Below are 26597 nucleotides of genomic sequence, written 5' to 3'. Positions count from 1 at the left end.
ACTCTCTGCCTCTGTATTTGTCCGTTCTGAACACTTCATATAAATGGACTCATACTGTGACCTTTTGTGTCTGGCTTCTTTCATTCATCATAACGTTTTCAAAATTCATCTATGTTGTAACATATATTAGTACTTCATTCCTTTTAATGGCTGAATAATATTCTATTGCAGACCTTTTAAGATCAGGGGTCTCCCTGCAAAGACACGCACATGCTGCCTGCTCAAAGCAAAAGTATTTCTGTAACAACAGTACCCGGTCCACAGCAGGTGCTCCATAGAAGTTGACTAGATAAGGGAATGAATGAATTAATGAATGATAGTTCTAGGTGGCACGGGCAGAAACAGCTCTGGGTGTGACACACCTGGGCTCTGACTCTGCAAGTCTCTTACCAGCTGTGTGAACCAGGGAGCTTTCTGTCCTCTCTGAGCCTCAGCTTCCTCTCTATACATGGTGTAAAACAGTAACTGTAGCCTAAACTGCTTCCAGGGTGAACCTGCCGAGTCAGGCAGACCAGGGTTGGAATCCCAGCTCAGTCCTTCCCCTCTGCGTGACCTTGGGAGAGACTTCATCTCCCTGGGGTCTCAGTTTCCCCATCTGTAAGATGGAGCAGGCCCCACTGCGGGGCGTCTGGGGACCCTTAACGTGGCACCTGGGGCGAAGTGAATGGGAGGAAGTCAGGAACAGTCTTCCCCGGGGTGGGGTGAGTGGTCGTAGGAAGAGGGAGGGGGTTTTAGGCAGAGGGAACACCCTCCCTCGCGCAGTTGGAGGCGTCGGGCTGACGGGAGCGCATGCGCAGAGCAGCCCCGCAGCCCCTTTATAAGCGCTGAGGCGGCGCTGGGGCGAGCGGAGCACAGGGCTCAAGGGTGGACCCGGCGCGGATTGAGCGCAGCCACCGCGTCCTTTGTGCCGGTTGACCGCCCCGGGATGCGTCCGAGCTAGGAGCCAGGTGGGGGTCCGTCGTGGGGAGGGGGCCGCGTTGAGGGAGAGGTTCTTGAAAATAGAAACAGAGCCCGAGATTGGGGAGGGGGGATCAGAGAGAAGCCCCCAGAATGGGGAGGGGGTTTAGAGGGGGAGGGAAGCCCCGGGTTGGGGAGGGAACCCACACTGGGAGAGGGCTTGGGAATGTTAAGGGGATTCGGATTTGGGGGCAAGGTTGTCTGGGGAATTCGGAGACGACCCCGCAATGGGGAAGGGGCAGGGCTGGGGGTGGGTCTTAGAATTGGGGAGGCACTGGGAACCAAGGCTAGGGAAGGGGCACCCCGAGTTTAGAGAGAAAAGGGAGACATCCACACGTTGTGTGGGGGACTCTGGAACAGGGCACCCCGTGTCTGAGCTGAGACACCCCAAGATTTTAAGTGGGGATTCCCAATTTGCAGATGAATGCAGGATTCCAGGCTGGACTGCAGCGGGGAGGAGGCCCCCAGACCAGCCTGAGCCCAATGGACGGGGTCTGCCCTGAGAGTAAACCCCAACAGGGAAGGGGTGCCCTGCAGTCTCCCTGTCTTTTTGGCTCAAGTCTTGTCACCGCATCTTGACTCAGGGAGGAGGCTCTGGGGGCTCCATCCCAAGGTGGTCCCTGTTGTTCCCTGGGACTTGGAGTTGGGGTGCTGTCCCTTCTCCCAGGGAGCACGTTGTGTCTCCGAGGTTAATGCTAGTTGAGAGCCTCTTAAAGCCCCCAGTTATGGATCCCACGGGCCCGTAAAGAGCACCCAGTCTCTAGGGGGGAGCCACCCCAGTACTTCCACATCTGGCCACGTTCTCACAGCTAGACACAGATCCTTGCCTCACGCCTTCCGTTCCATCTGGCCACATGGATGCATGTGGAAGTCCTGGCTTGGCCTGGGGGCACAGGCGCTGGCAAGGAGGGGGCTGGGACCCCAGGCCCAGCCTGGGCAGGAGCAATCCCCATCCCTGTTCCTCTTTGTTCCTCTCAGCAGCATTAATGGGAGACAGCCAGGCTGAGGAGAGGGTTGGCGCTGGGCCCCAGCGGGGGATGTGGGGCAAGGGCCGGGAGTGAGGGCTGGGCAGACCATGGGACCCCAGACCCCAGCAGCCTCGTTGGCTTGTGGACATTTCCAAACAGAAGGCGTCCCCCAGGAGGTAGGGACTTGCGTGTGTGTGTGTGTGTGTGTGTGTGTGTGTGTGTGTCTACCCCGTACTGGGAGAAGGCATGTGCTTATGGGGGGACCCGGGGTCCTCTGTGACTCTAATGTGACCAAGGTTGTGTCTTTGTCAGGAAACTTGTGCTGGGGGCCACTTCACCAGGCAAAATGATGTGTGCCCACCAGTCACCAAAGCCACAATTTATCCAGCCTGGTCTGTGCCAGGGGCTGGCAGCTACGTGAGTGAGTGTGTGTGAGGAACTGTGTCTGACAGAGTGGCCTCATCGAGGGGTTTATGTGGGGAGCCTGAGGCTGTGGGTGTGTGTCTTTGTGCAGAAGACGTGCTGCCTGGCTTGTAAGTGCCCATATTGTCTCTCTTTGTTAATGTCACTGTGAATCTGTGAGTGTGTGTGTCTCCTAGGCTCTGAGCCTAGAGTGTGTGGCTGTGTATGTGTCCCGTGTGTGCAGCAAGGGTCCTCTCCATGTGATTGGCAGCGTGGACCCTGAGTGGGTGAGTGTGAGATGTGGTCTGTGTACAGAGTTGGGGAGCTAATGGGAGAGACACTGACAGGGGTTCAGGTCTCCAAGGGACAACCTGGGATGATTTACTGAGCCCAGTTTCCTTTCTTCTCCAAGGAGCACACACATACGCTCTGACTCCCAGTAACACATACACACGTGTGCTCATAGCCCTTGCTGAGGGGTACTTGAACCCACACATCCAGAGACTACACTGGGTCCCCTACGCCCCACCCAGTGCATATTGCTGCTGTGGACACTCGTACATGTTCACACACCACAGGGGGCAACCTCATGGATATCCTTGCCTGGACACACACCCAGGCACAAACACACAAAAATGCCTACTGGCAAACTCACCCTCACTCAGTGGCTTGAGACAGGAGGTGGATGTGAGGGAGGAGGAGACACACGCGCGCTCACGCGCACACACACACTCTCTCTCTCTCTCTCTCTCTCTCCCCCCTCCTGGGCCACCCCTCCCACAAAGCCCCACAGGCCCCTACTTGCATATGTATGAGGCTCATACATTATTAATGAGGGGACAAGCCCCAGACAGCTGTGTAAATGCTCACCTCTTGTGGCCCTGGGGAAGAGGTATTTTAAGAGAAGGGGTGTGGGTGTGTGAGGTGCAACTGGAGGGGATGGAGTGTGTGCGGGAGGGCATGGGGGGGGAGTGCAACTGAACCTTTGTGTGTCACCTTGTTGGACCACCATTGCATATTTGAGTGTGTACACAAGGCTTTGTGTATAAGAAGCTGTTGTTTAAGTGAACATTTCTTGGACTTGACAAGTCTTAGCTCATTCCATTCTCACAATAACACTCTGAAGTATGTGCTGGTTGATCCCCATTTTACAGCTGGGAAAACTGAGGCACGGAGTGATGAAGCAGCTGTCTAGGATCATGCAACATGTAGGGAGTAGAGGCAGGGTTTGAAGCCAAGTCATGTGGATATAGTCTGAGCTCTTAACCGTACAGAGTATGTGTGTGTGTGCACGTGCATGAGAATTCTCTGAACTTGCCCCCTCCTAAAACTCTCTTGGGGTAGGCGCAGCCCAGAGTCCTGCCGCACCCTCTAATACCCATCCAGGCCTTGGACAGCCATCAGGGGATCCCACCCTGCTCAGGGTTCCGAGGGGGAGAAATGAGGACAGCCTGGGATGGAGGCAGAGGTTGCTGAGGTTTACAGGTCGGTAGTTAGGGGCACCGTCCCAGAAGCTGGCCTCTGCCCTGCTGTGCAGTCCCAGGAAAACCGCTCACCCTCTCTGGACCCCGAGATGCTGCCCTAAGAAGGCAAGAAAGAGACCAAGGGGGTGGGTAGTGCCACTGCGTTGCTGCCCCAGAGTTCAGCACCACGGACAGGTCCCTGGCCTGCCTCCCTAAGGTGGGGACAGCTGTCCCCCACAGGACCCTATTCTGGACTCTATCCCCACTGGCTATTCTTTTATCAGGAGGAGGGTGCAAGGGCTGGGTTTGTAGGTGATGTTCTAACTTCCCATCTGCCCCCACCTTCTGAGCCCCCCCAGGGGGGGAAGGGGAAGGGGGTTCCAGAGGGGTGGGACACACCACCAGCCCAGGGTTTCTAGTCTCTGGAAGAATGTGAGGTTTGGGAGGGCACTGCTGTATCCCAGTGTTTGGAATGGGCCTTGCTTACAGGTAGTGCTCACTATTTGTCCACTTCATGCTCATGTGCCACAACCCCTGTAGGAGTCTAGACCCACAACTGGAGTTTCTCTGTGGACCTAGAAGGCATCTTCGCCAGTCAGTATGGATTCAGGGGGAGGATGGGGTGGGCGAGGGCGAGGTCCCTTCCTCCAGCTGGGACTTGGCAGCTCTTCAAAAATCCCAGAAACCAGGAATAGAATCTTGGCGACAACCAAATCCTGGAATTGAAGCTGAGAATCGTGTCAGTCAGCAAACCCAGATTACACGCTGGCTTGGAGTCCAGTCTGCTGCCAGAACTGGGGACCCCAGGCAGACTAGGACTGGCTGCTGCTCTCTAGGAGCCCCCAATTTGATTTGGGAGGCTGACTTGAAAAATGGGACTTTGATCTTGGCTATGTTAAAGTCAATAATAATAATAGCAGCTGAAATTTACTCCTTCATGCCAGGCAGTTCTAAGCGTTTTATATGTATTGACTATATTGACTCATCTATCCCTTCCAACTACCTCATATTATCCCCATCTGACCTGCAAAGAAACTGAGGCACAGAGAAGCTAAGCTACTTGCTCAAGGTCACCCGGCAAGGAACAGGCAAAAGACAACCCCAGGTTTGATTCCCTCCAGAACCCATGCTCTGACCATAGGACTTCACTGCTCGGATTCTGAAGTCAGTTGGTCCTGGGTTCGGATTCTGGCTCAGCTCTGGCTTGCTGACTGTGTGACCTTGAGTGACACACTGGCCTCTCTGAGCCCCAGTTTCCAGATCCGTAGAGTGGGAGGAATTGGTCCTTTCATGCCAAATGTCTAAGAGGGTTGTACTCACCCCTTCCTTCCTCTCCATCTTGTTTCAGGTCCAGGATGGGGGCCATGTCTGTCTGGGTCTCAGGCCTCCTGATTCTCCAGATGCTGCTCTTTGTGGCTGGGGAACAGGGTGAGTTGGCTTGTGGGTTGGGAGAGGTTGGGGTCTGGAGAATTGACAAGATGGGGCAGCTTTTTAACTTGAGAGCCTTCTCCTGCTGGTTCTCTGGCTTGGTCTGGAGAATAAAATGAGAATAGATGAAAAAAGTCTTTGAACAGTCAAAAGCGAACAAGACACCTGAGAGGTTATTTTTAGTCATTGCCAGCGGAGGCTAGAGTTTCCCGCCTCTCACTGTTTTGCTGAGATGAGCTGAAGAGAGAGAGAAAAAAAAGAGGGAGAGAGAATAGTATGAAGATTGATTAGTGATGCCTGCCATGGGTAGGACAATAGAAATAAAGGTCTGTGTGCCTCTCCCTGGCATCTCCCCAGTAGCGGTCAAAAGCCCAGACTTTAGCAATGCCTCCTGATTTGCTCTGTGGCCTTACGCAATTATAATGATGTCTCTGAGCCTCAATTTCCTCAACTCCCCCAAAAGAGGATGAGACATGGCTACCTCTGCAGATGGTTATGAAAATCAAATGAGCTGATTGCTATTTATAAAGTGCCTGTTATATAGAAGGTACTCCACAAACACTGTTTCTCTTCCAATGGCTGCCTATCACTTAACTTTTGGGGAAACCATGGCTCAGAGCAGAATAGTGACTTTCCCATGGACACATAGTGAGTCAGTGACACTGAGAGTTAAATCCCTGGCCTCCAGGGTCTGGACTTTGAGAGGAGGCAGAACTATGAAGGGATTCGACCCCATTACCCCTCTTCTGCTCACAGATTGGGTTGCAGGTCACAGATCTGTGTACGACATTGTGATGTTGTGTAGGCAACCTAACCCCTCTGGCCTCAGTCAGAGGGTCCTTGCTTCTCAGTCAGGCCCTCTCTCCACCTTCTCCACCACAGGCACACAGGACGCCACTGCTGCTGCCACTGCCGAGAAGGGGCTCCACATGCAGAAGGTGGGGTCTGGGTCGGTGCGGGCTGCGCTGGCAGAGCTGGTGGCCCTGCCCTGTCTCTTCACCCTGTGGCCACGGCCAGGTGCAGCCCGAGAAGCTCCTCGGATCAAGTGGACCAAGGTGCGGACTGCATCAGGCCAACGGCAGGACTTGCCCATCCTAGTGGCCAAGGACAACGTGGTTCGAGTGGCCAAGGGCTGGCAGGGACGCGTGTCACTACCTGCCTACCCCCGGCACCGGGTCAACGCCACGTTGCTACTGGGGCCACTGAGGGCCAGCGACTCCGGGCTCTACCGCTGCCAGGTGGTGAGGGGCATCGAGGATGAGCAGGACCTGGTGCCCCTGGAAGTGACGGGTCAGTTGGGGGAAGGGGAGGGGCCAAGGCTGGGATGGGGAAGCCCATCCACTGAATGTCACCTTAGAAATTACTCCCTGGGGAATTCCCTGGTGGTCCACTGGTTAGGACTCTGCAGTTTTACTGCCGAGGGCCCAGGTTGGATCCCTGGTCAAGGAGCTAAGATCCCACAAGCAAAAAAAAAAAAGAAAGAAAAGAAAAGAAAAAAAAGAAATCACTCCCTGAACAGCGATTTGCTTTCAGTTCTTCTGATGAAGTCAGGAACAAAGTCTCCATGGGTACGCCTCTCTCTTTAACATCTCTCTCTTTCTCTTTTAGCTAAGAGAGAGCAGCCTCTGGCTCAGTCTCTTATGGACCACAGCATTTCATAGGATTTCATAACCTTGTTTTAAGTCCATTTCATGGTTACCTACTTTCACATAAGGCAAAGGATATTGGCTTTCTATTTAATATAGGAATACAAATTTCCTTTTAAAATAAATATATGTTTTTAAAAAGTAAAGTTCTTTTTAAAAAGTGGATTGAAAATATAGATTAAGTAAATAAGTCATCAATGTAACCAATTCCTATATTAAATTGTTTCTGTTGAAATAGTGTAGTTTCTGTTTTCCTAACCAATCAAGATGAACAAGGCCAAAAAACAATTTTTTTTAAATTATTAAACAAAGTTCTAGGACAGGGCATGGCACACAGAAGATGATCAATTGATATTTGACAAATGAATCAATGAAAGGATTTGTGGGGTTTTTTGGCTGCGTTTTGGGTCTTCATTGCTGCACGTGGGCTCTCTCTAGTTGCAGCGAGCGGGGGTTACTCTTAGTTGCGGTGGGCAGGCTTCTCATTGCAGTGGCCTCTCTTGTTGCAGAGCATGGGCTCCAGTAGTTGTGGCCATGGGCTCAGTAGTTGTGGCTCGCAGGCTCCAGAGAAGAGGCTCAGTAGTTGTGGCGCACGGGCTTAGTTGCTGCAAGGCATGTGGGATCTTCCTGCACCAGGGCTTGAACCCGTGTCCCCTGCATTGCAGGCGTATTCTTAACCACTGCACCGCCAGGGAAGCCCAATGAATGGATTGTTGTGTGGAGAATATCCTGTGGACTCCTACTGGGAAGTCAATTTCCCTTAACCTATGTTGGCCACGAGCAAAGTCCCTGCACCCTCTGTTCTGGGGCACAGTCTTTGCCCAGCCAACAGTGTCTCACTGCATATTTTATGGAGTCAACCAATCATCCCCTTTCCAAGGCATTGTTCTCAAAACTGATAAACCTCAAAGAAAACTGATAAGTCGTGAAAGAAGAGAATTCCACCTCTGGGTTTGGTTAGTTCGTTCATTCAGCCAAACATTTATTGAGTAGCTACCACATGCCAGCCTGGTGCTGGAGACACAGCCATGAGTGAGACACAGCTGCTGCCTTCTGGGAGCTCTCAGTTTGATAAAATGGAGCAAAATGTTTAACACCTTTGTTTTGCTCAGCCATTTCTCTCATCCCTGAATCAGAATTTGAGTCACAGTGAGCTTATTGATGCTTCATGTCCTGGCTTACATGTCACCTCCTCCAGGAAGCCTTCGGTGACTCCATTTCTAAGCTGAGCAAGAACCACATTTGGGGGCTTCCCTGGTGGCGCAGTGGTTAAGAATCTGCCTGCCAATGCAGGGGACACGGGTTTGAGCCCTGGTCTGGGAAGATCCCACATGCCACGGAGCAACTAAGCCTGTGTGCTACAACTACTGAGCCTGTGATCTAGACCCCACGTGCCACAACTACTGAAGCCTGCGCACCTAGAGCCCATGCTCCACAACAACAGAAGCCACTGCAATGAGAAGCCCGTGCACCGCAACGAAGAGTAGCCCCTGCTCGCCACGGCTAGAGAAAGCCCACGTACAGCAACGAAGACCCAATGCAGCCATAAATAAATAAATACAATTTTTTTAAAAACCCACCACATTTGATCACCCATTGCTGCCTTTGCTTCCCCTCTGTATGCATGTACTTAATTCCTAAAAGGCAGAATCTCTCTCTCACTCTTCTCCATGCCTCCTGTCACCTCCAGAGCCTAACCCTAGGCATGAAGAGTGCTATCTTTGGAGTCAGATCTTTCTGGATATAACTTCTGGCTCTCCCTTACACAGGTTAATTGGCCTTAGACCTGTCCCTCAACCTTTCTGAGCCTTAGTTTGCTCCTCTGGAAATGGGGATAATCATAGGGTTGTTGTAAGATTTCAATGAGATAATGCTTATAAATGCTTTTTACATAGCAAATATTTAACAAATTCTAGCCCTTTATGGCCATTGCTATCATTTCTTCATCTGTAAAATGGGGGCATATCTGTCTCACCCCCCGTCATCATCACCCTAGCACTATGCCTGTTGCTGAGTGAACAGACATGGTACAGGGCAGTGTAGGGCAGCAGGTCTGTTATTATCAGACTGGGGGGGGCGGGCATTCTGCAAGAGCGAGGTCTGTTCTTGAAGATTACAGCATAAATCATCCTGGATATTTCCCCATAGGTGTTGTGTTCCACTACCGAGCAGCCCAGGATCGCTACTCGCTGACCTTCGCTGAGGCCCAGGACGCCTGCCGTCTCAACTCAGCCACCATTGCAGCCCCGCGGCACCTGCAGGCCGCCTTCGAGGATGGCTTTGACAACTGTGATGCCGGGTGGCTCTCTGACCGCACTGTTCGGTGAGGGGGTACACAGGGTAGGGAGATGGAGAGCTAGCCCCTGGAGAAAGATGGTCCTTGGGGGCCCCAGGAGCACACATCTGAGAGGGACCCCCACCTTGTCTTGTCAGGTATCCTATCACCCAGTCCCGTCCTGGTTGCTATGGTGACCGTAGCAGCCTTCCAGGGGTGAGGAACTATGGGAGGCGAGACCCACGGGAACTCTACGATGTGTATTGCTTTGCCCGTGAGCTGGGGGGTAAGTCTGGGGCTGGCAGAACACCCCCTTCCCTGAGCCCCATTACCCTCCCTAACCCCCATCCTTCCCTAAGTCCTTCCTAGCTCTCCTAAGTTTCATCCCTCTCTAAACCTGCAGCCATGATCTGAGCCCACCGGTTCCCTGAGCCTTCCTCCACTCCTTGAGCCCCTCTCCTCTGTGCCCCTTCCCTCTCTCTGAGCCTCTTCCCTCTCTGAAGCCTTGTCCCCTTCTCTGAGTCTCTCCCCCTTCCTGCCCCCCTCCCTCTTCCTACTTCCCTCCTCACTGATCCCCCCTCATCAAGGCCCTCCCTCTCTCTGAAGCTCAACTCGTTAAGGGGCCTGAGTTACCTCACTTGAAAAGGAAAGTGAAGCCCCCTCTTAGCACTGCATGAGAGGTAACGACAGTGATGTTCTGGCGATGGGGGCACGCAGCTGCGGCTGCTGCAACCCAGATCTAGCCAGATCAGGGCTATTTGGGGTGGGACCCCCTTCCCGGGCTCCGTGGGAGGGTTCTTGGGGCCCCTCTGACCTTCTCCCGCGCCTTCCCGCAGGCGAGGTCTTCTACGTAGGTCTGGCCCGCCGCCTGACACTGGCCGGCGCGCGTGCCCAGTGCCGCCGCCAGGGCGCTGTGCTGGCCTCGGTAGGACAGCTGCACCTGGCTTGGCATGAGGGCCTGGACCAGTGCGACCCGGGCTGGCTGGCCGACGGCAGCGTGCGCTATCCGATCCAGACGCCGCGCCGGCGCTGCGGGGGCCCAGTCCCGGGCGTGCGCACCGTCTATAGCTTCGCCAACCGCACCCGCTTCCCGGCGCCGAGAGAGCGCTACGACGCCTACTGCTTCCGAGGTGCGCGTGAGGCCACGCCCTTTGAGTGTGCGTCCCCGGGTGGCCACGCCCCAAGGGCATGCACCTTGATACAGGCCGCGCCCCTGGGAGCTTGGCTTTCTAGTAGAGGTGGAGGCCAGGCAGGGGAGAGACACAAGAAAACTTGCTGCGCGGTGAGCCGCGCCCCCAGGGAAATGTCGTACCCCTGAGACAAGCTTTCCGTAGGAGCCCCGCCTTAGAGGAGGACGAGCCCCAGAGAAGACCAAGCTCTGGGGGGAAGTCCTGTTTAGTGGGTGGGCTATGTCTCCTGAGATCTCTGAGAGACACGCCGCTGGATGGAGCAGTTCTCACCTGGAGCCTTGCCCATGAGCACCCACTGGGGAGGAAGTGATGCCTCAACTAGCCATGACCCCTGAGCAAGGCCACACCCCCAGGGATGGGACCAGGGATGGCCTTCACCCTTGGGGTGGGGCCACACCCTCAGAAGCTGCAAACCTCAAGTCCAAGGAGCAGAGTCTTATGTGTAAGCTGGGGGGGGGGGAAAGAATCTCTTCGTAGGAAGGCCATGCCCATTAGGCGCTTTCTCTTCCATGGGAGGAGCCACGGCCCAGGTCTGACCTGCCCCCTGAGAGCTGGCCACTGCTCAGCTTCACCCACCAGCCAAGCTGTCTCTTGACCCTTTACTGCGACCAGTTGATTCTGACCTTGACAGTGGACCCCAGCCTGAACAGTGAGGATGATAACTTTGCGCCTCTGTCTCTCAGTCAGGGGGGATCCCAGAAACAACCCAGAGAGACAGAGGGGCTCAGAGAGACAGAGGTACATAGAAGATCTCTGCTGTAGCATGCTGGAATGTGGGTAGACTTCAGGCAGAACTTCCCAGCCAGCCCCTGGGCCTAACACAGCCTCTTCTGCTTTCTCCCACAGCTCATCACCCTACATCACAACATGGAAACGCAGAGACCCCGTCGTCTGGGGATGAGGGGGAGATTCTGTCAGCAGAAGGGCCCCCCGCCCAAGAACTGGAGCCCAGCCTGGAGGAGGAGGAGGTGGTCACCCCAGACTTCCAGGAGCCTCTGGTGTCCAGTGGGGAAGAAGAGCCTCTGATCTTGGCAGAGAAGCAGGAGTCTCGAGAGACCCCCAGTCCTGCCACTGGGGGCCTCACACTAGCCTCAAGGCCTGCTCTGGAGGCTGAGGAGGTGTGGCTGAGCACGGTGTCCCCCGCCCCCGGCAACGTGGAGGCAGGCACTGCGGTGGGCAGGCACACAGAGGCAACCCCAGCCAGCCCCATGCCCAGGAGGAGGGGGCGCTTTAAAGGGTTGAACGGGCGCCACTTCCAGCAACAGGAACCCCAGCGAGGGCTGAAGGGCGCGCTCCAGGCCAGCGTCCAGCCCCCCACCCCAGAGGTTGCTGGGAATTACGTGGAGCCTCCCCTGGCCACAGGAGCCACTGACGCCTTGGGGAGTGGCCGGAGCCAAAGCCCCTGGGCTGTGCTGACCAATGAGGTGGATGTGCCTGGAGCTGGTGAGTGGGGTCCAAGGGGGAGATGGGACCTGCCTGGGGATGCAAGGGGGACAGGGGAGGAGGCTCCGAATCACAGTTGGGTCCCCTGGCCTCACCAAGCCTCAGAAGACCCCTCTTCCTCAGGCCTGGAGCCAAGGAGACGATCAGCAGAAGAAGCTGCTGAGAGATAATTATAATTACTGTTGGTATTGTTTCAGGTTCCCCTGGTGGCAGGAGCCCCCCAGAGCCCTGGCTGTGGCCCCCAACCATGGTCCCACCTATCACCCTTGGCCTGGAACTAGAGGAAGCCAAGGGCCCCAGTGTGAGGCCAGCCACCCCCGACCTGCCCTGGTCCTCCTCGGAGGCCACTGCCTTGGCTCCCGACCCCTTGAAGGGCCCCAGCACTGCCCGCTGGGAGGCTTCTCCCACAGTCATTTCTCCAGACCTCCCTGTCATGGCCATGCTTCGTGGCCACAAACTGTGGCTCCTGTCACACCCTACGCCCCTCCCCACCGATGCCAGTGAGGTAAAGGGGTATAATGAAGCCATGGCCGCTGCCCCACCCTCCCCTGCCTCAGAGATCGAGGCCAGCCCCCAGGATCCCATCCATCCAGAAGTGTATTCCCTGCCCTCCTCCTCGGGCCTGATGGGACAAGGTGGAGAGGCCACATCCCTGACACTCAGCAGCCCTGGAGAAGGAAGTCCTACGGCTCCTTTGCAGGCAGCTACAGACACACGAGCTGGAGCTGGTCCTAACTCCTTCAGAGCAGACTTCGGAAAAACTGGGGGGACCAGCCCTACTGGGCTCAGCAAAGCTGAGCCCCCCAGATCCAACCCACAGGCTTCTGGGGATGGGAATGTGGTGGCAGCCGTCACTCCCACTGAGACGGCCCCTGAGCCCATGGGAGCCAGAGGCGTCTTGGGGTCTGAGTCTGCGGTCTTCAACACAGCAGAGACCCCCACTTCCAGCTTGCAGGCCAACATGGATGAGGCACAGGGCATGTGGCGGTCACTGCACAGTGAAGGGCTAGACCCCCATTCCCCATCTGTGCCCTTGGGGGTCCCTAGGGTCTCCTTGATGCTCAAGGTCACCCCGCGTTTGGAGCCTTCGGCTGCTACAGATGGAGGAGCCACAGTGGCTCCCATGAATTCCATGGCCACACTAGACACCCGTGGTGCCGGTGGGAATTGGGAACCTGGATCCCACGTGGTTGAGGGAGCTGAAAGCCCCACCTTGAACCCTCAAATGGCTGTGGATACAAGTGTGGTGATGTCCCTCATGTCCCTGGACCTGGGGGACAAGGTTGGGGTCCTGGCCATGTCCACAATGGCCTCCTCAAACTCCCAACCCCATCCAGAGCCGGAGGGCCAGATGGTGACCCAGGGCACCCTGAGAGGCTTGGAGCCTCCACGTGAGGGCAGCCCCTCAGGGGAGCCTGCTCTTCCTCCTTGGACACCGACGGCAGCCAGCAAGGACAAGCCCATTTCGGTTTCCTCGGGGGAGCCTATAGTGCCGTGGGACTCCCCCAGCACCCTGCTGCCTGCCTCCCTGGGCCCAGAGGAGTTTGAGCTGGAGGTCCTGGCGGGGAGCCCGGGTGTGGAGAGCTTCTGGGCGGAGGCAGCAAGTGGAGAGGAGCCAGCCCTGCCAGGAACCCCTGCAAATGGGAGTGCAGAGGAGGGTGAGTTGGAAGCTCGTGGTCTCATCCAGGTCACTGTGTTTGTGCTCAGGAACCAGGGGCTGGGGTAGGCCAGAGCTGGGAGGAAGGATTGTTCTTGGGTGCCTGGGAAGGTTTCTAGCAGGGGATGATGTTGAAGGCGGGAGGTCATTAGGCAGAGTTGAATTACAGAAAGCGTATTCCTGGCAGAGGCACTAGCCTGGGCAAAGGTGAAGGTGAAGGAGGTGAAGCTGCGTTTGATGTGTTTTAGGCACAGCGAGCAATGAGGCAATGACGAGGTGTTGGGCGGAGTTTGGTTTTGGGGACGAGTACAGTCAGCAAATCATGTTCATGACCACTCTCAGCTGACAGTGTTGTGTGACGCTGGGGTCCTGCTTTCAGCGATGCCTCAGTCTGAGGAAGACAGAGCTGGTTACAGGCAACCCCCCTGGGGTGGGGCTGGAGGGAGGAGGCATGGCAGGGAGGCCTTCCTGGACAAGTGTTGAATCGTAGCTGGAATTCAGTGGTGCAAAACGTGGGGGGCCTCAAGCCACAGATAAAGTGGGTGCTGGGAACGGGTGGGAGTGGTGGGCATCACCCCCATTTAGTAGACAGCAAACTGAGGCTCAGGGAGGTATGTCACTACCAGCTAGTCAGCGGTCAAACCTCAACTGGCACCCAAATCCACATGTGCCTTGGTTGCTCTATGCCCAGCGGAGTCCAGAGAAAGCCATCACCCTGTTCTCCTGGGGCCAGGTCTGCCCGTTATGGGCAGCCTGCAAATTCCAGCCCTTTAGTTTTTAGGTCCTGCCATATCGAGCTATTCTTTCGGTCAAGTGAGCGTTAAAAAAAAAAAAAAAAAAAACAAAGAAGAAGAAGCAGCTAATTAAGAGGCACACTTTTTCCGAGTTGCAAAACACTCTTATTAACAGGATTGGTTTTACAATCAATCAATAACACTTGCTCCTTTTTTTGAAGGCAGAGTGTCGTGGTGATGGAAACAGCGGATGCAGGGTTTTATCACCCACCCTGTCATCTCTGGGTTGTGTCTGGGGCTGCATCTTCTTTTCTTAGATGCCCAGGAGGCAGGTGGACCCTGGGCAGGGGCACTTGCATCAATAAAGGCTTATGTTTATTGGTGACTGCCTTTGTGCTTGGGTTGGTCTGAGCACTTTACTGGAATCACCTTGGTTAATCTTTTTAATGTCCTTGAGGAACAAGTTCTAGTACGATCCTAACTTTACAGATGGGGATACTGAGGCACAGGGAAGTCAAGTGACTTGTGCAGAGTCATGCAGCTGGGGAGTGTCAAGGATAACGTTTGAATCCAGGCTGTCTGACAACAGTCTCTGTCTCAATCACTGGGCTCTAAGATGTTTATTTCATTGACATAAAACAAAATAAAACGCCCTGAGGTCTTGGGGAGGGGGTAAGCTTGCCCAAGGCCAAAGGAACTAGAGAAGGAATGGTCAGGTGGGAGGGAAACCACGAAGAAGTGTGCTAAGGAAAGTGTGTTGAGAGGAGCCCCCAGGGCCACGGCTGGATCTGTCTTGGACTTTGTTGGTTTTTCAGCTCCAGACTCAAGCCATGGGCAGCCGGGGTGGAGGGAGGCAGCCAGTGCTGGGGGAGACCTGGGCGCCTACTCACCTACTGCTTGCAGCAGAAATGCTAATGAAGCCAAAAATAAATGCAGCACCAGCAAGCGACTGAGTCACCGCCAGTCCGTGGGCAGGTGTCAGCAGCTTGGGGCACCTGGTGGGGCTTACACGTCCTGGCGCCTGGCAGCCCCACGCATGTGCCCGCACGTGCCAGGGTGGCACCAGGCACAGAAATAGCCACAGGCCTCTCTGGCCATCCGTGGTGGTACACGCCACTGCCCCAGGGACCGGCTTCAGTCACTGCGGGCAGGCCAGCAGCTACCTTTATGCAGTTAGCAAGCAACTGTTGAGTGCTTGCTGTATTCCAGGCACCATGTTGAGACCGAGTCCCTTGTCCTCTGGCAGCTGACATTCTAGAACAATGCTCTAGAACTTTCCCAGTGATGGAAATGTTCTCGAGCTACGCAGTCTAATACAATAGCAACAAGCCATTGGTGGCTACTGAGCCCTTGAAATGTGGCTAGTGTGACTGAGGAACTGCGTTTTAACTTTTATTCCATTTTAATTAATTTAAACTTAAATAGCTGTGCGTGGCTGCCATGTGGAACATCACTGCTCTGGGGGGAGGCATGGATAAGAAATGATGGTCCTAATAAATTATATTGGAGGTTAGAAAGTAATAAAGACAAAAGAGAAAAGTAAAGCAAGGGATGAGGGATGCCAGTGGGTGGGTTTTGGTTTTGGAAGGGGGGTTAGGATGAATTTTAGCAAGCCTGAAGGAGGTGAGAGAGGAGCCATGCAGAGATCTAGGGGAAAAGCAGTTCAGGCAGACGGAATAGCTTGTGCAAAGGCCCTGAGGCAGGACCGTGTTTGGTGTGTAGGAGGAACAGCAGGGTCAGTGTGGCTGGAGCGGAGTAAGTGAAGGAGGGAGAGGAGGATCAGGCAGGGAGATATTGGGGAAGACTGCACCAGGCCCTGTGGGCTGAGGTAAGGATTTTGGCTTTTCCTATGAGGGCAATGGGGAGCCATGGAGGAGTCTAGGCAGAGGAGGGACATGACCTGACTCAGGTTTACATGGCCTCCCTCTGGCAGCTGTGGGGAGAACAACCTGTTAAGGGTGAGGGCGGAGTCCAGAAGATCAGGGAGGAGGTGACTGCTTGTCATCGTCTCAGTTTCTTGTGGGCCTCCAGACCAGGACAAAACAGAAACAAATTCTACGTTATAGGGCCTGGAGAGAGGGCCTTAAATGGCTTCCAGATCCCCGTAGGCCAGTCTTGGCTCTTGTACTGTCCTGCTGAGTGGCTTTGAGCTGAGCTAGACCCTGCCCTCCTCTGGGTCTCATTTCTGGTATCTTGCAGTGGAAGACTTGACACTGTCCTGACAAGGGATAGGGGTCATCTGGGGTACATGGGGGTTCTTGCTCTGCCCCTCCAAGACTCCAGGGTGGTCCAGAGACCACTCACCAAGGCCTCTGAGGCCCTGAGATGGGGAGGGGTGACCCTCCTGCCTCCAGAGAACCCTATCCGTGTTAAGCAATGTTGAGACCCCTCAAGAGGCCCCAGGCTGATATACAGAGAGCCAGTCATGGCATTACGGTCAGGACTGGGAGAGCAAGATGAGCTACTTTTTTTTTTTTTTTTTTTTTGCGGTACGCGGGCCTCTCACTGTTGTGGCCTCTCCCGTTGCGGAGCACAGGCTCCGGACACGCAGGCTCAGCGGCCATGGCTCACGGGCCCCGTTGCTCCACAGCATGTGGGATCTTCCCGGTCCGGGGCACGAACCCGTGTCCCCTGCATCGGCAGGTGGACTCTCAACCACTGCACCACCACGGAAGCCCAGGATGAGCTATTTTTATTTTCATTTTGTAAATGAGGCAACTGAAATTCACAGAAGTAATTTGCCCAGGGTTCCCTAGTGAGTGGCAGAGGCAGGAATTGAACCAGCCTCTCTGACTGCACAGCCTATGGTTATTACTGCTATAATCCACCACTTCTCCACACTGTAACCACTGAGGTTGCATCAGAAGAGGCTGAGCCACAAGGACGAAGGAAGTGATGGTTCCCACTGGTCCCAGTGCCGTTCATACCCCATCTAGAACCTATGTCCACTTCTTTGCTCCAAAGTATGAGAAGCACAATGACCAGTTGGGTATTTCTAGAAAAATGGGGATAAGTCAAGGAGGGCACTTAAACCATGTTCTATGAGAAGACTTCCTAAGAGAAGCTGCAGGAATCCCATTCTAGTTCAGTCCAAGGAAGGACTTTGCCATAGCCAGGGCATCCCACAGGTGCTTTGGCCAGTTCCTGGAAAGAGTAAGCTCATCACAGGGACATGTGAGAGGAAGTTGGCAATCAATTATTGGGAAGTTATAGAGGGGACTCCACAGAGAGGGGTGGAACGAGAGGGCCTTTAGGGGTCTGAGGTCTGGATTCCCTGGGAGGCAGACTTGGTGGTCTGACTCCTTCCCGTACTCCTGTCCATCCTGCAGTTCCCTCGGATCCCTGTGAGAACAACCCTTGCCTGCATGGGGGCACGTGTAAAGCCAATGGCACCATGTATGGCTGTAGCTGTGACCAGGGCTTTGCTGGAGAGAACTGTGAGATCGGTGAGTACGCCAGACTCAGGATCTGAACACAGACTTGTCTGACTCAGAGCCCTGGGGTCTATCCCAGCAGCCATCCCCATGAGGATCAGGGATCACAAAATGCTGGCTTCAGATGCTCCCTTCCCCTCCCTCACTCCTTGGTTCCAGTAAATCAGCCTCAGCAGCAACCATCTGAGGTTTTATCCTCAGGGCTGAGGCTCTGGTGTGCTGCCTCCCATTACTACCAGGCAGGGGTGGGGAAGGGGAAGACAAAAGGATGGTAAGGCTCATACTCCCACCGGCAAAGGGCCCCAGGGGATCGCCTACCCTCTCCTGGGTAGGCAGGGGTATAGGCACCACCACCAGAACTGTTGGAAGCTAGCTCCAAAGCCCAACACAAGACATATGAAAAATTATGAAATTATAACAATAATTATAAATGATATAATTTCTTGAGCTCTTCCATTGACTCTACTCACAACCACTGCTGTGGAGGTGCAATTGTTATCACCACTTTGCAAAAAAAAAGAAACTGAGTCTCAGAGAGGGCAAGTGACTTGCCTGGCATCGTACATGCTTCAGGCACTGTCTACACAGGGATTGGGAGAAGAGGTGCTCAACTGATTGCTCCCTGTACCTACAAACAACTTCGTGATTCTGTGCAAATCCTTATAAGTGCTCCACATTCTGAAGACCCTTCAGCTTCGACATTCTATGTGTCTGTTTGCCAGACCCACCTTCTGTTTGCCAGACCCACCCACTGTTCTGGAGTCAGGGGGAACGTCCTGCACACTCTGGCTTTCAGCCAGCCCAGTGGCATCTCCTCTCATTGATGCTAATTCACATCAGTTGTGTGAGGTTCCACCCCCTTGACCTCCAGAGTCATTGGGCCATCAGTGCAGACCACCGCTGTTGTACTCAGGTCTGGGATAGATGGTAGGGTCATGAACGCATCTTCTGCCTGGTTCTCCATGGGGACTGGGAGCCACAGGGAGGCTGACCTCTGACTCAGCCCCACCTTCCCCTCCAGATATAGATGACTGCCTCTCCAGCCCCTGTGAGAATGGAGGCACCTGCATCGACGAGGTCAACGCCTTCAACTGCCTTTGCCTCCCCAGCTATGGGGGCAGCCTCTGTGAGAAAGGTGAGTCTCTGCCGAGACCCCAGAAACAGTTCCAGGAGCAGGGTTGGGTGCTGGACCACAAGCTTCCCACACATGGAGCTCCAGGTCTCTGCCTCTGGTTCCATGGCCGTGAGTCAGACAGGCAGGAGGCGAATAATTTTCTTGAGATAAAATTCACATAACATAGAATTAACCTTTTTAGAGTGTACAATTCAGTGGCATTCAGTACATTCACAGTGTTGTACAGCCACCACCTCTAGCTAGTTCCAAGACATTTTCATCAGCCCCAAAGGAAATCCTGTCCCCGTTAGCCATCACTCCCCATTCCTCCCCTCCAGCCCCTGGCAACCACTAATCTACTTTCTGTCTCTATGGATTTGCCTATTTTATATGTTTCATATAAATGTAGTCATACGCTCTGTGTCTTTTTGTATCTGCCTTCTTTCACTCAGCCTGATGTTTTTCAGGGTTCATCCACGCTGTAGGACGTGTCAGTGCTTCATTCCTTTTTATGGCTGAATCGTATTCCATTGGATGGTCCACATTTTGTTTATCCATTCATCACTTGATGGACCTTTGAGTTGTCTCCCCCTTGTGGCTAATGTGAATAGTGCGGCTATGAATGTTCATGTACACGTTTTTGTTTCAATACCTGTTTTCCATTCTTTTTGATTTTCCCCCCATTCTTTTTGGTGTACCCAGGAATAGAACGGCTGGGTCATATGGTAATTCTGTGTTTAACTTTTTGAGAAGCTGCCAGACTGTTTTCCACAGGGGTTACACCATTTTACATTCCCCCCAGCAACGCAAGATGGTTCCAATTTCTCCATATCCTTGCCAGCGCTTATTATTTTCCTTTTAAAAAAAAATTATAGCCATCCTAGTGGGTATGAGGTGGTATCCCATTGTGATTCTGATTCGTTTTTCCTAATGATTCACGTTGTTGACCATCTTTTCATGTGCTTGTAGGCCATTTGTATATCTTTTTGGGAGAAATGTCTATTTGAGTTTTTTCCCAGGAGGGAAATTTTAGGCCTTCCTGAGACCATTTCCTGAGGTCCCAGGATGTGGCCAGATCAGAGAATGAGATATTAGAGTTGGAATAAGAGGGAATGGGTGTAATGATCTTCCAGTTGAATCTCTTCCTGCAACAGAGAAAAGAAGTGAATATGGGAGGAGGGAGGTGAAAAGGTGGGGGGACAGAGTGGGGGCTGGGGGATGGGCCCAGGGAGAGGGTTGATTTCGCCCCACAGTGACCTTGGATTGGGGCCTCTCTCTGGTGGGCTGGTGTGCTCACGGCTGGCAAGGCAGGCCTCGGCTTGAGGCCAGCCCCCTTCATGCTCCCTTTCCACCTCCCAGACACAGAGGGCTGTGACCATGGCTGGCACAAGTTTCAGGGCCACTGCTACCGCTACTTCGCCCATCGGCGGGCATGGGAGGATGCCGAGAGGGACTGCCGCCGTCGAGCCGGCCACCTGACCAGCATCCACTCATCCGAAGAACACGGCTTCATTAACAGTAGGGACTCTGGGGTGGGCAGGGGTGGCCTTTACAGTCCCTTTGTCAGGGGATCCCCCCCGGGTCCTGAAGACGCTACCTTTCTGAAACTATGTTCATTAATGCAAGCCCTGACCACTTATTAATTCAAGTGTCTATTTATTCACTTGTCAGTTCATTCATTCACTTCATTCATTCTCTGACTATTTACGGAGCACCTGCTATGTGCCAGGCACTGTTCCAGGCACAGAGACACACATTGTCCTGTCCTTAGGGAGTGACGTTCTTGAAGAGGATATAGTCAAACAAGTAAATATCTAATTAAATAAGTCTATCCTAAAATTTAGCTGGTTCTCAGGGCACTGATGACAGTTAAAACAGGGCCAGGGGACAGAGGGTGATGGAGAAGCATCTGTGGTGTGGGGGATGAAATGAGGGAGGAGCAGAGATTTAGAGAAAGAGGGGTGTCCCATAAATTAAATCCAGCATTTATTGATTTACTCATTATTCCTTCTACCCTTTTTCATCCATTTATTTATTCACATTTTCCCCATCCCATCCCCTGTTAATTCTTTAATTTGTTCATTCCCTGGTTCACTGGCTTTTTTCCTCTATGTAGTCAAACACACATGCATCCAGCTGCTTCCTCCTCAGTGACTGATTGGCTCATTTAGATTCACCTGCCTGCCCTGTCAGCCTTGCTCGCTGGCTCTCTTAGCCCCTGCTCTCTCACTTCTGCAAAGATCTGACTTGTTTTTATCGTTTTCTCTGGCCTTTTGTTTAAGCCACAAATTGTGACAAGGCCAGGAGCCTAATTCCAGCCCTTTCCATGCCCCAACCCCACTCCCCAAGTATGAGGCCAGCCAGAGCCTCAGCCTGCTAGGAAATGGGGGGATGTGGCCTCCAGCCCATGCCCCCCAGGCTGGCAGAGGGGCTGGGGTCCTCCCCTCCAGCTCAAACCCAAAACTGGGGGAGGGGCTCTGGGTACCCCCCCCTCCATTCTCATCTTCATCCACTTCCCCTTCCAGCCCACCTTCAGGCTGGGGAGGGGGCTGAGTCTCCCCTCCCACACCCCCCACCTGGCCTCCAGCCAGCAACCTAGGCTTGGGGAGGTACAAGTACCCAGCCCTCACGACACCCCACACCCCACAGGTTTTGGGCGTGAAAACACGTGGATCGGCCTAAACGACAGGATCGTGGAGAGGGATTTCCAGTGGACGGACAACACGGGGCTGGTGAGTGGTGGCAGCCTGGGGGCCTGGGTCCCTGCCGTCAGACTGTTGACTTGGGCCCTGCCTAGAATGGAGAGTTCTGGGTAAGCTGCAATGACCCGGCCCTCTGACTTCACTTTAGTAAATCTTATATTATATCTTTTTCACCACAATTAGAAAAGAAATCCACCTCCTCTCCTCTGCCATGAGAACTGGCCCCGGCCTACTCTCTGACTACACTTGAACTGGATCAAGCAGCCCCAGCCCTCCTGGCCTCTGTTCTGTTCCTCAGACAGGACAAGCTCAGTCCTGCCTCAGGGCCTTTGCATTAGCTATTCCCTCTGCTTAGAACTCTGTTCCCTGCCTGCGTTGTTCTTATCCTTGAGTCTTCCTTCAGCTCTCCTGTTGCCTCCTCAGGGAAGCTCTCCTGGACTTCCAGTCTGAGGTCACCTTTTTGTTCAACTATTTATCTAACAATGAGTGACCCATATGGAAAACAGACTGTCAGGGAGTGAGCCGGGGCAGGAGGACCAGGGAAGAGGGCACCACAGCCTCGCAGCTAGAGGAGGGTTGACTTGGACTGTAGTGGCAGCCACCCTCAGGGCAGGCAGAACAGTGCTCATTGTAGAGATGGAAACACTGAGTCCCTAAGAGTTTGAGTGGTCTGGCCAGGGGAATCCCACAGTACCAGTGCCAGAGCCTGGGACAGGCTGCATGTCCCCTGAGCACCCCCTGCTCCCCATTCTTACAGCAATATGAGAACTGGAGGGAGAACCAGCCCGACAATTTCTTCGCGGGTGGGGAGGACTGTGTGGTGATGGTGTCACATGAGAGTGGGCACTGGAATGATGTCCCCTGCAACTACAACCTCCCCTATGTCTGTAAGAAGGGCACAGGTATGCTGCTACTCTCCCTCCCACGCCTTCTCCCCCAACCTTCCCTCCTGCCGGTCACTGGTTCGTTGTTTTATTTAAGTTTGTAAATGTAGGAGTCAGTCCAGCCCAGTTTTCACTCTTTAGAATTATGTGAGGGTACCCGTTTTTCCCCCACCCTTGCCAACTCTGTGTTACCAAACTTTTTGTTCTTTGTTCATCTAAGTCCTGAAAAACAGTATCTCATTGTCATCATAGTTTGCACGTCTTCGAGGATGAGAATAACCAGCTCTTCATATGTTGATAAGCTGTTTATATGTATTTGATTTCCTGTGACCTACCAGTTCATTTCCTTTGCCTAATTTTCTATCAGTTCATTGGTCTTATTGATTTGTAAGAGCTCTTTACATATTAAGGAAACATATATATGTATAGGTATAGTCTCAAGTCCACCTTTCTTATACTTTTCTTCATTCTTGCTTCTGTTTCTTTGCCAATTTTCATATCCTTTTTTCCATTCATTTGCTCAGATTATTCTTGCCTCCCATCTCCTTCATTCCCATCATGCACAAGAATTAGGGGGTGGGATGTGTCCAGGAGGATGTGTCCCTCAGCATCTCCTGGTTTGGGTGGAGGAGACATTCACTTCTAGCCCTTTGAGGTCACAGCTGGGCAAAAGGTGGGACCTGTTGAGGGTTCATCTCAACAAGAGATGAAACCAGTTCAGCCCCAGTCCCATACACTTCTTTAACTGGAGGTTCCTCTGTCCCCAGTGCTGTGTGGTCCCCCTCCAGCAGTGGAGAACGCCTTGCCCATCGGTGCCCGCAAGGCCAAGTATAATGTCCACGCCACTGTACGCTACCAGTGCGACGAAGGATTTGCCCAGCACCATGTGGCCATCATCCGATGCCGGAGCAATGGCAAATGGGACCGGCCCCAAATTGTCTGCACCAAACGTAAGTGGCTTCTGCCAGACACCCCAACAAAAGTTTCCAGCTACTTGTAGTCTCCAGTTAAGCATCTCATGACTACACACATTGATCTGGTTGAATGTCTGCCTGATAATATGGCCTTGCAGATAAGTGAGAACTTACTAGCTTGCCTGGTGTTCCCTCCATTTCCCCCTCCCCCGAGGAAGCCTGTTCCATCAGGCCACCCACCTCTCATCAGCTTTTGCCACGTCCCTGTCGTCCCTCACTTCCCCGCAGCCAGACGATCCCATCGGATGCGGCGACACCATCACCACCACCAACACCACCACCAGCATCACCACCACAAATCGCGCAAGGAGCGCAGAAAACACAAGAAACACCCAGCAGAGGACTGGGAGAAGGAAGAAGGGAATTTCTGCTGAAGAACCAGGCAAAAGAAAGCACAATCCCCTTCCCACACCTGCCCTGGAGCCTTCACCTGGGGAGGCAGAGCCCAGAGAGAAACAAGAGGGTCCGGAAGCCCCTGAGTCCCAAACCGCATACCCCCATACATAACCATTTGTAAAAAGCTCCTCTCTCCTTTTTCTTACATATACAAGGTCCTCTTGGCAGGTGTAGCCATGTGTCTGAAAAGTCAGTTCTAGTCAGGCTGAACTCTGGGCGCATCTCTCAGTGGAGGGAAGCACAATCGGCAAAGATTATTCTTTGCACTGGTTTAGTCTTTTGTTGGCAAGGCTGACTGCCAGTTGCGGAAATAAGGCTGTGATAAGGGTGCAAGAATGTGTGTTTGGATTCGCACTAAGGAATTGCTTTTACCACCAGAGGTTCAGATTTAGTAAACTGTCAGATGTCCTAAATGCAGGCTGAAGCCTATAGTGAAGGTCACTGGCTTTGGGAGTAGAAAATTACATGGACGCACACGGCTTGAACTTGATGACAGCTCTTCCTTCACCTTGGACTTCAGCCTAAGTCAGTCCTTAGTCTTGGTGGATGAACTGAGTGTGGAATTCCTATGTATTGAATTTTAGGAATGTTTTTAGAACAGCATCCCTCCGTGCCCTCAGAGTTAGGGGTCAGAATAGTCAGAGGAATTTGTGGGCAATGAGGGGAAGCTGTATTGCTTGCCCTCTCAGGTCTAGTCCAGTGCTGAGATTTGGTGGTTCTGCATGTGTGGTGAATTTTACACACACACACACACACACACACACACACACACACACACAGATGAGAGGATGTTTAGGGCTCAACGAACCCAGATTTCTTCCCCCTCCATCTCTCAGGGAGACAAAGAACCTCCTTCCTGGGCCAAGGAGGTGCCAAGTTTTCTAGCTCGTTGCCCATATCCATCCCTCAAGCAGACATTGGTAATGCCCCTGCCTTGGGTCCCACCCCTACCCCTACTCTATTCCTGTCTCCTCCATTCATCGCCTGGTGGACTAGAAATGCTTAAAACTTGAAGTAGTGACATCTACCTGTGGTCATGTAGAGGGATGAAACACACACACACACACATTTTTCTCTTAGTTTTTTAATTTTTTAAGCAGTAAAGAACTCACCTTGCCTTCCTCCCCAGAATCTGAAACCTGTAAAAACTTTCCCCAAGCCGGAAGTCGGGATTCAGCTTCCTGATCTCTGGCGGAAAGAGCCACAGCTTTTCCTCCACGTCCTTTGTCCACTCTCAACCTCTCTAGTCTGGGTAACATCTGTGGATTAGTGTTAAAAACCACAGTGGAGAATGGCCCTCTGCAGGAAAGAAAAATAAGCAAATATACAGTCCATCTAAGGGTTCAGTAGAGAAAGAAATGTGTTGGCTTAGCCTATATTCCTCCTGGGAAGTACTAATCATAATTGACAACTATGGAGTAGGTACCATGCTAAGGACTTACACTGCCTCCATGAATCTTCTCAACAGCCCAGTGACTTAGGAACCATTACTTTCCCATTTTACACAAGACAAAACTGAGGCTCAGATAAGAGAAAGGCACTGGCTTGCAAGACAGGAATAAGGATTCGGTCCTGCCTCTGGCTGACTCCTAACCCTGCTCTCTATTCTGGGGGGAAGGAATTGAAACATAATCATGCTCTAACACACAGGAAGATTTAGGAAAAGATTGAGAAGTGCAAACTAGACCTGCATCCTTGACCATGGTCTTTAGTGTCCCCTGCTATAGACATTATCCACTGTCCCATGTTATGGTTATTGTTGAGAAAACCCAGGGATATAGGTTTGCCTTCTAGGTTTGATAATTCCTCTTGGTTTAAGAAATATAAAAACAATAACACATCTTCAGTCATCCATGTCACAAAAGAATTTTCCTTTGTTTGGAGTGGGGGGCTCTGGGGATGCAACTTTTTTGGGGGTGTCTTGGTTTATGCTCCTTACCCTTGACCACCTCAGCCCCTCGCCCTGCCCCCACCCCAGCTCCATGGTGGGAGGGGGCTCTGATATTTTCTAAGGTGGGTGGTTTGTCTCTTGGTCTTTCCCTTTGAGATGTGCGTGTGTGTTTGCGTGTGCCGCGTGTGTGGCATGCGTGTGAGTGTGTGTGCGCGTGAACAGCTTTGGATTCTGTTGGTTATGCTGTCAGCTGCCGTGTTCCGTGGGTCTGTGGTATCTGACACTATGGACATTAATGTACTCCTTGGACATTTTAATAAAATTTTTTAACAGTTCAACCTGCCTCCTGACACCTTCCTTCATTCATTTACTCAACAAGGACTTACTGGGCAGCTGTTATATGCCGTGTACTGTGCTGGGTGCTGGGGAGATAGTGGTGGACAGAACAGATGTGACCCCTGGGAGGTGGTCAGGGGAGACTTCTTAGAGGAGGTGAATGGAATCTAAAGGATGAATAGCATTAACTAGACAAAGAAGGGAAGAAAGGAAGAGAGTTTCAGGCAGAGGGAAGAGTAAAAGTGAAAATCTTCTTGCAGAAGGGAACATGGTTCATTTGAGAAACAGCAAAGAGTCCATAGCGGCTGGAGCGGAGTGACAGAGGTAGACAGTGGAGGGAGATGAGGTCAGAGAGGCAGAGGATGGATCACTCAGGGCAATATGGGCTGTAATGAGAAGTTTGGGTTTTATTCTAAAGCAATAGTGGCAACATAAACAAGGACAAAAGGTGAATGCCAAGCTTGGAAACAATTCTTCAAATCAGAGATAAAGGAATTTTGCCTTAATATATAAAGAGCTCCTACAAATCAATACGAAAAACCCCAATAATCCAATAGCCAAATGGGCACAGGATATGAACAAAAAGCTCAAAGAAAAGGACAGATGGCTCTTAAACTACAACATATGCTCAACAAAATAATACACAATTTTCAGATCACCAAGATACACAAATAAGGACATATAAATAAAAGGGAATAAACGA

General features: G+C 52.7%; 1 protein-coding gene across 1 annotated transcript; it reads left to right on the top strand.

Annotated features, from left to right (window-relative positions):
* The first annotated feature begins 853 nt into the window (after positions 1 to 853).
* Positions 854 to 25890, top strand: NCAN (neurocan). The gene is made up of 16 exons (XM_060006653.1): positions 854 to 947; positions 5139 to 5218; positions 6101 to 6508; positions 9013 to 9187; positions 9298 to 9425; positions 9976 to 10269; positions 11176 to 11772; positions 11970 to 12437; positions 12498 to 13430; positions 17493 to 17609; positions 18619 to 18732; positions 20071 to 20229; positions 21361 to 21443; positions 22171 to 22315; positions 23065 to 23247; positions 23500 to 25890. Exons 2-16 carry the CDS (start codon positions 5146 to 5148, stop codon positions 23643 to 23645), a joined length of 4023 nt encoding a protein of 1340 aa, XP_059862636.1. The 5' UTR covers positions 854 to 947; positions 5139 to 5145; the 3' UTR covers positions 23646 to 25890.
* The last annotated feature ends 707 nt before the right edge of the window (positions 25891 to 26597 follow it).

This window comes from Delphinus delphis, chromosome 3, assembly GCF_949987515.2.
Source record: "Delphinus delphis chromosome 3, mDelDel1.2, whole genome shotgun sequence".
Taxonomy (NCBI): Eukaryota; Metazoa; Chordata; class Mammalia; order Artiodactyla; family Delphinidae; genus Delphinus; species Delphinus delphis.
Note: the sequence above shows the minus strand (reverse complement) of the source record. Positions and strands in the feature narration are given on the sequence as shown.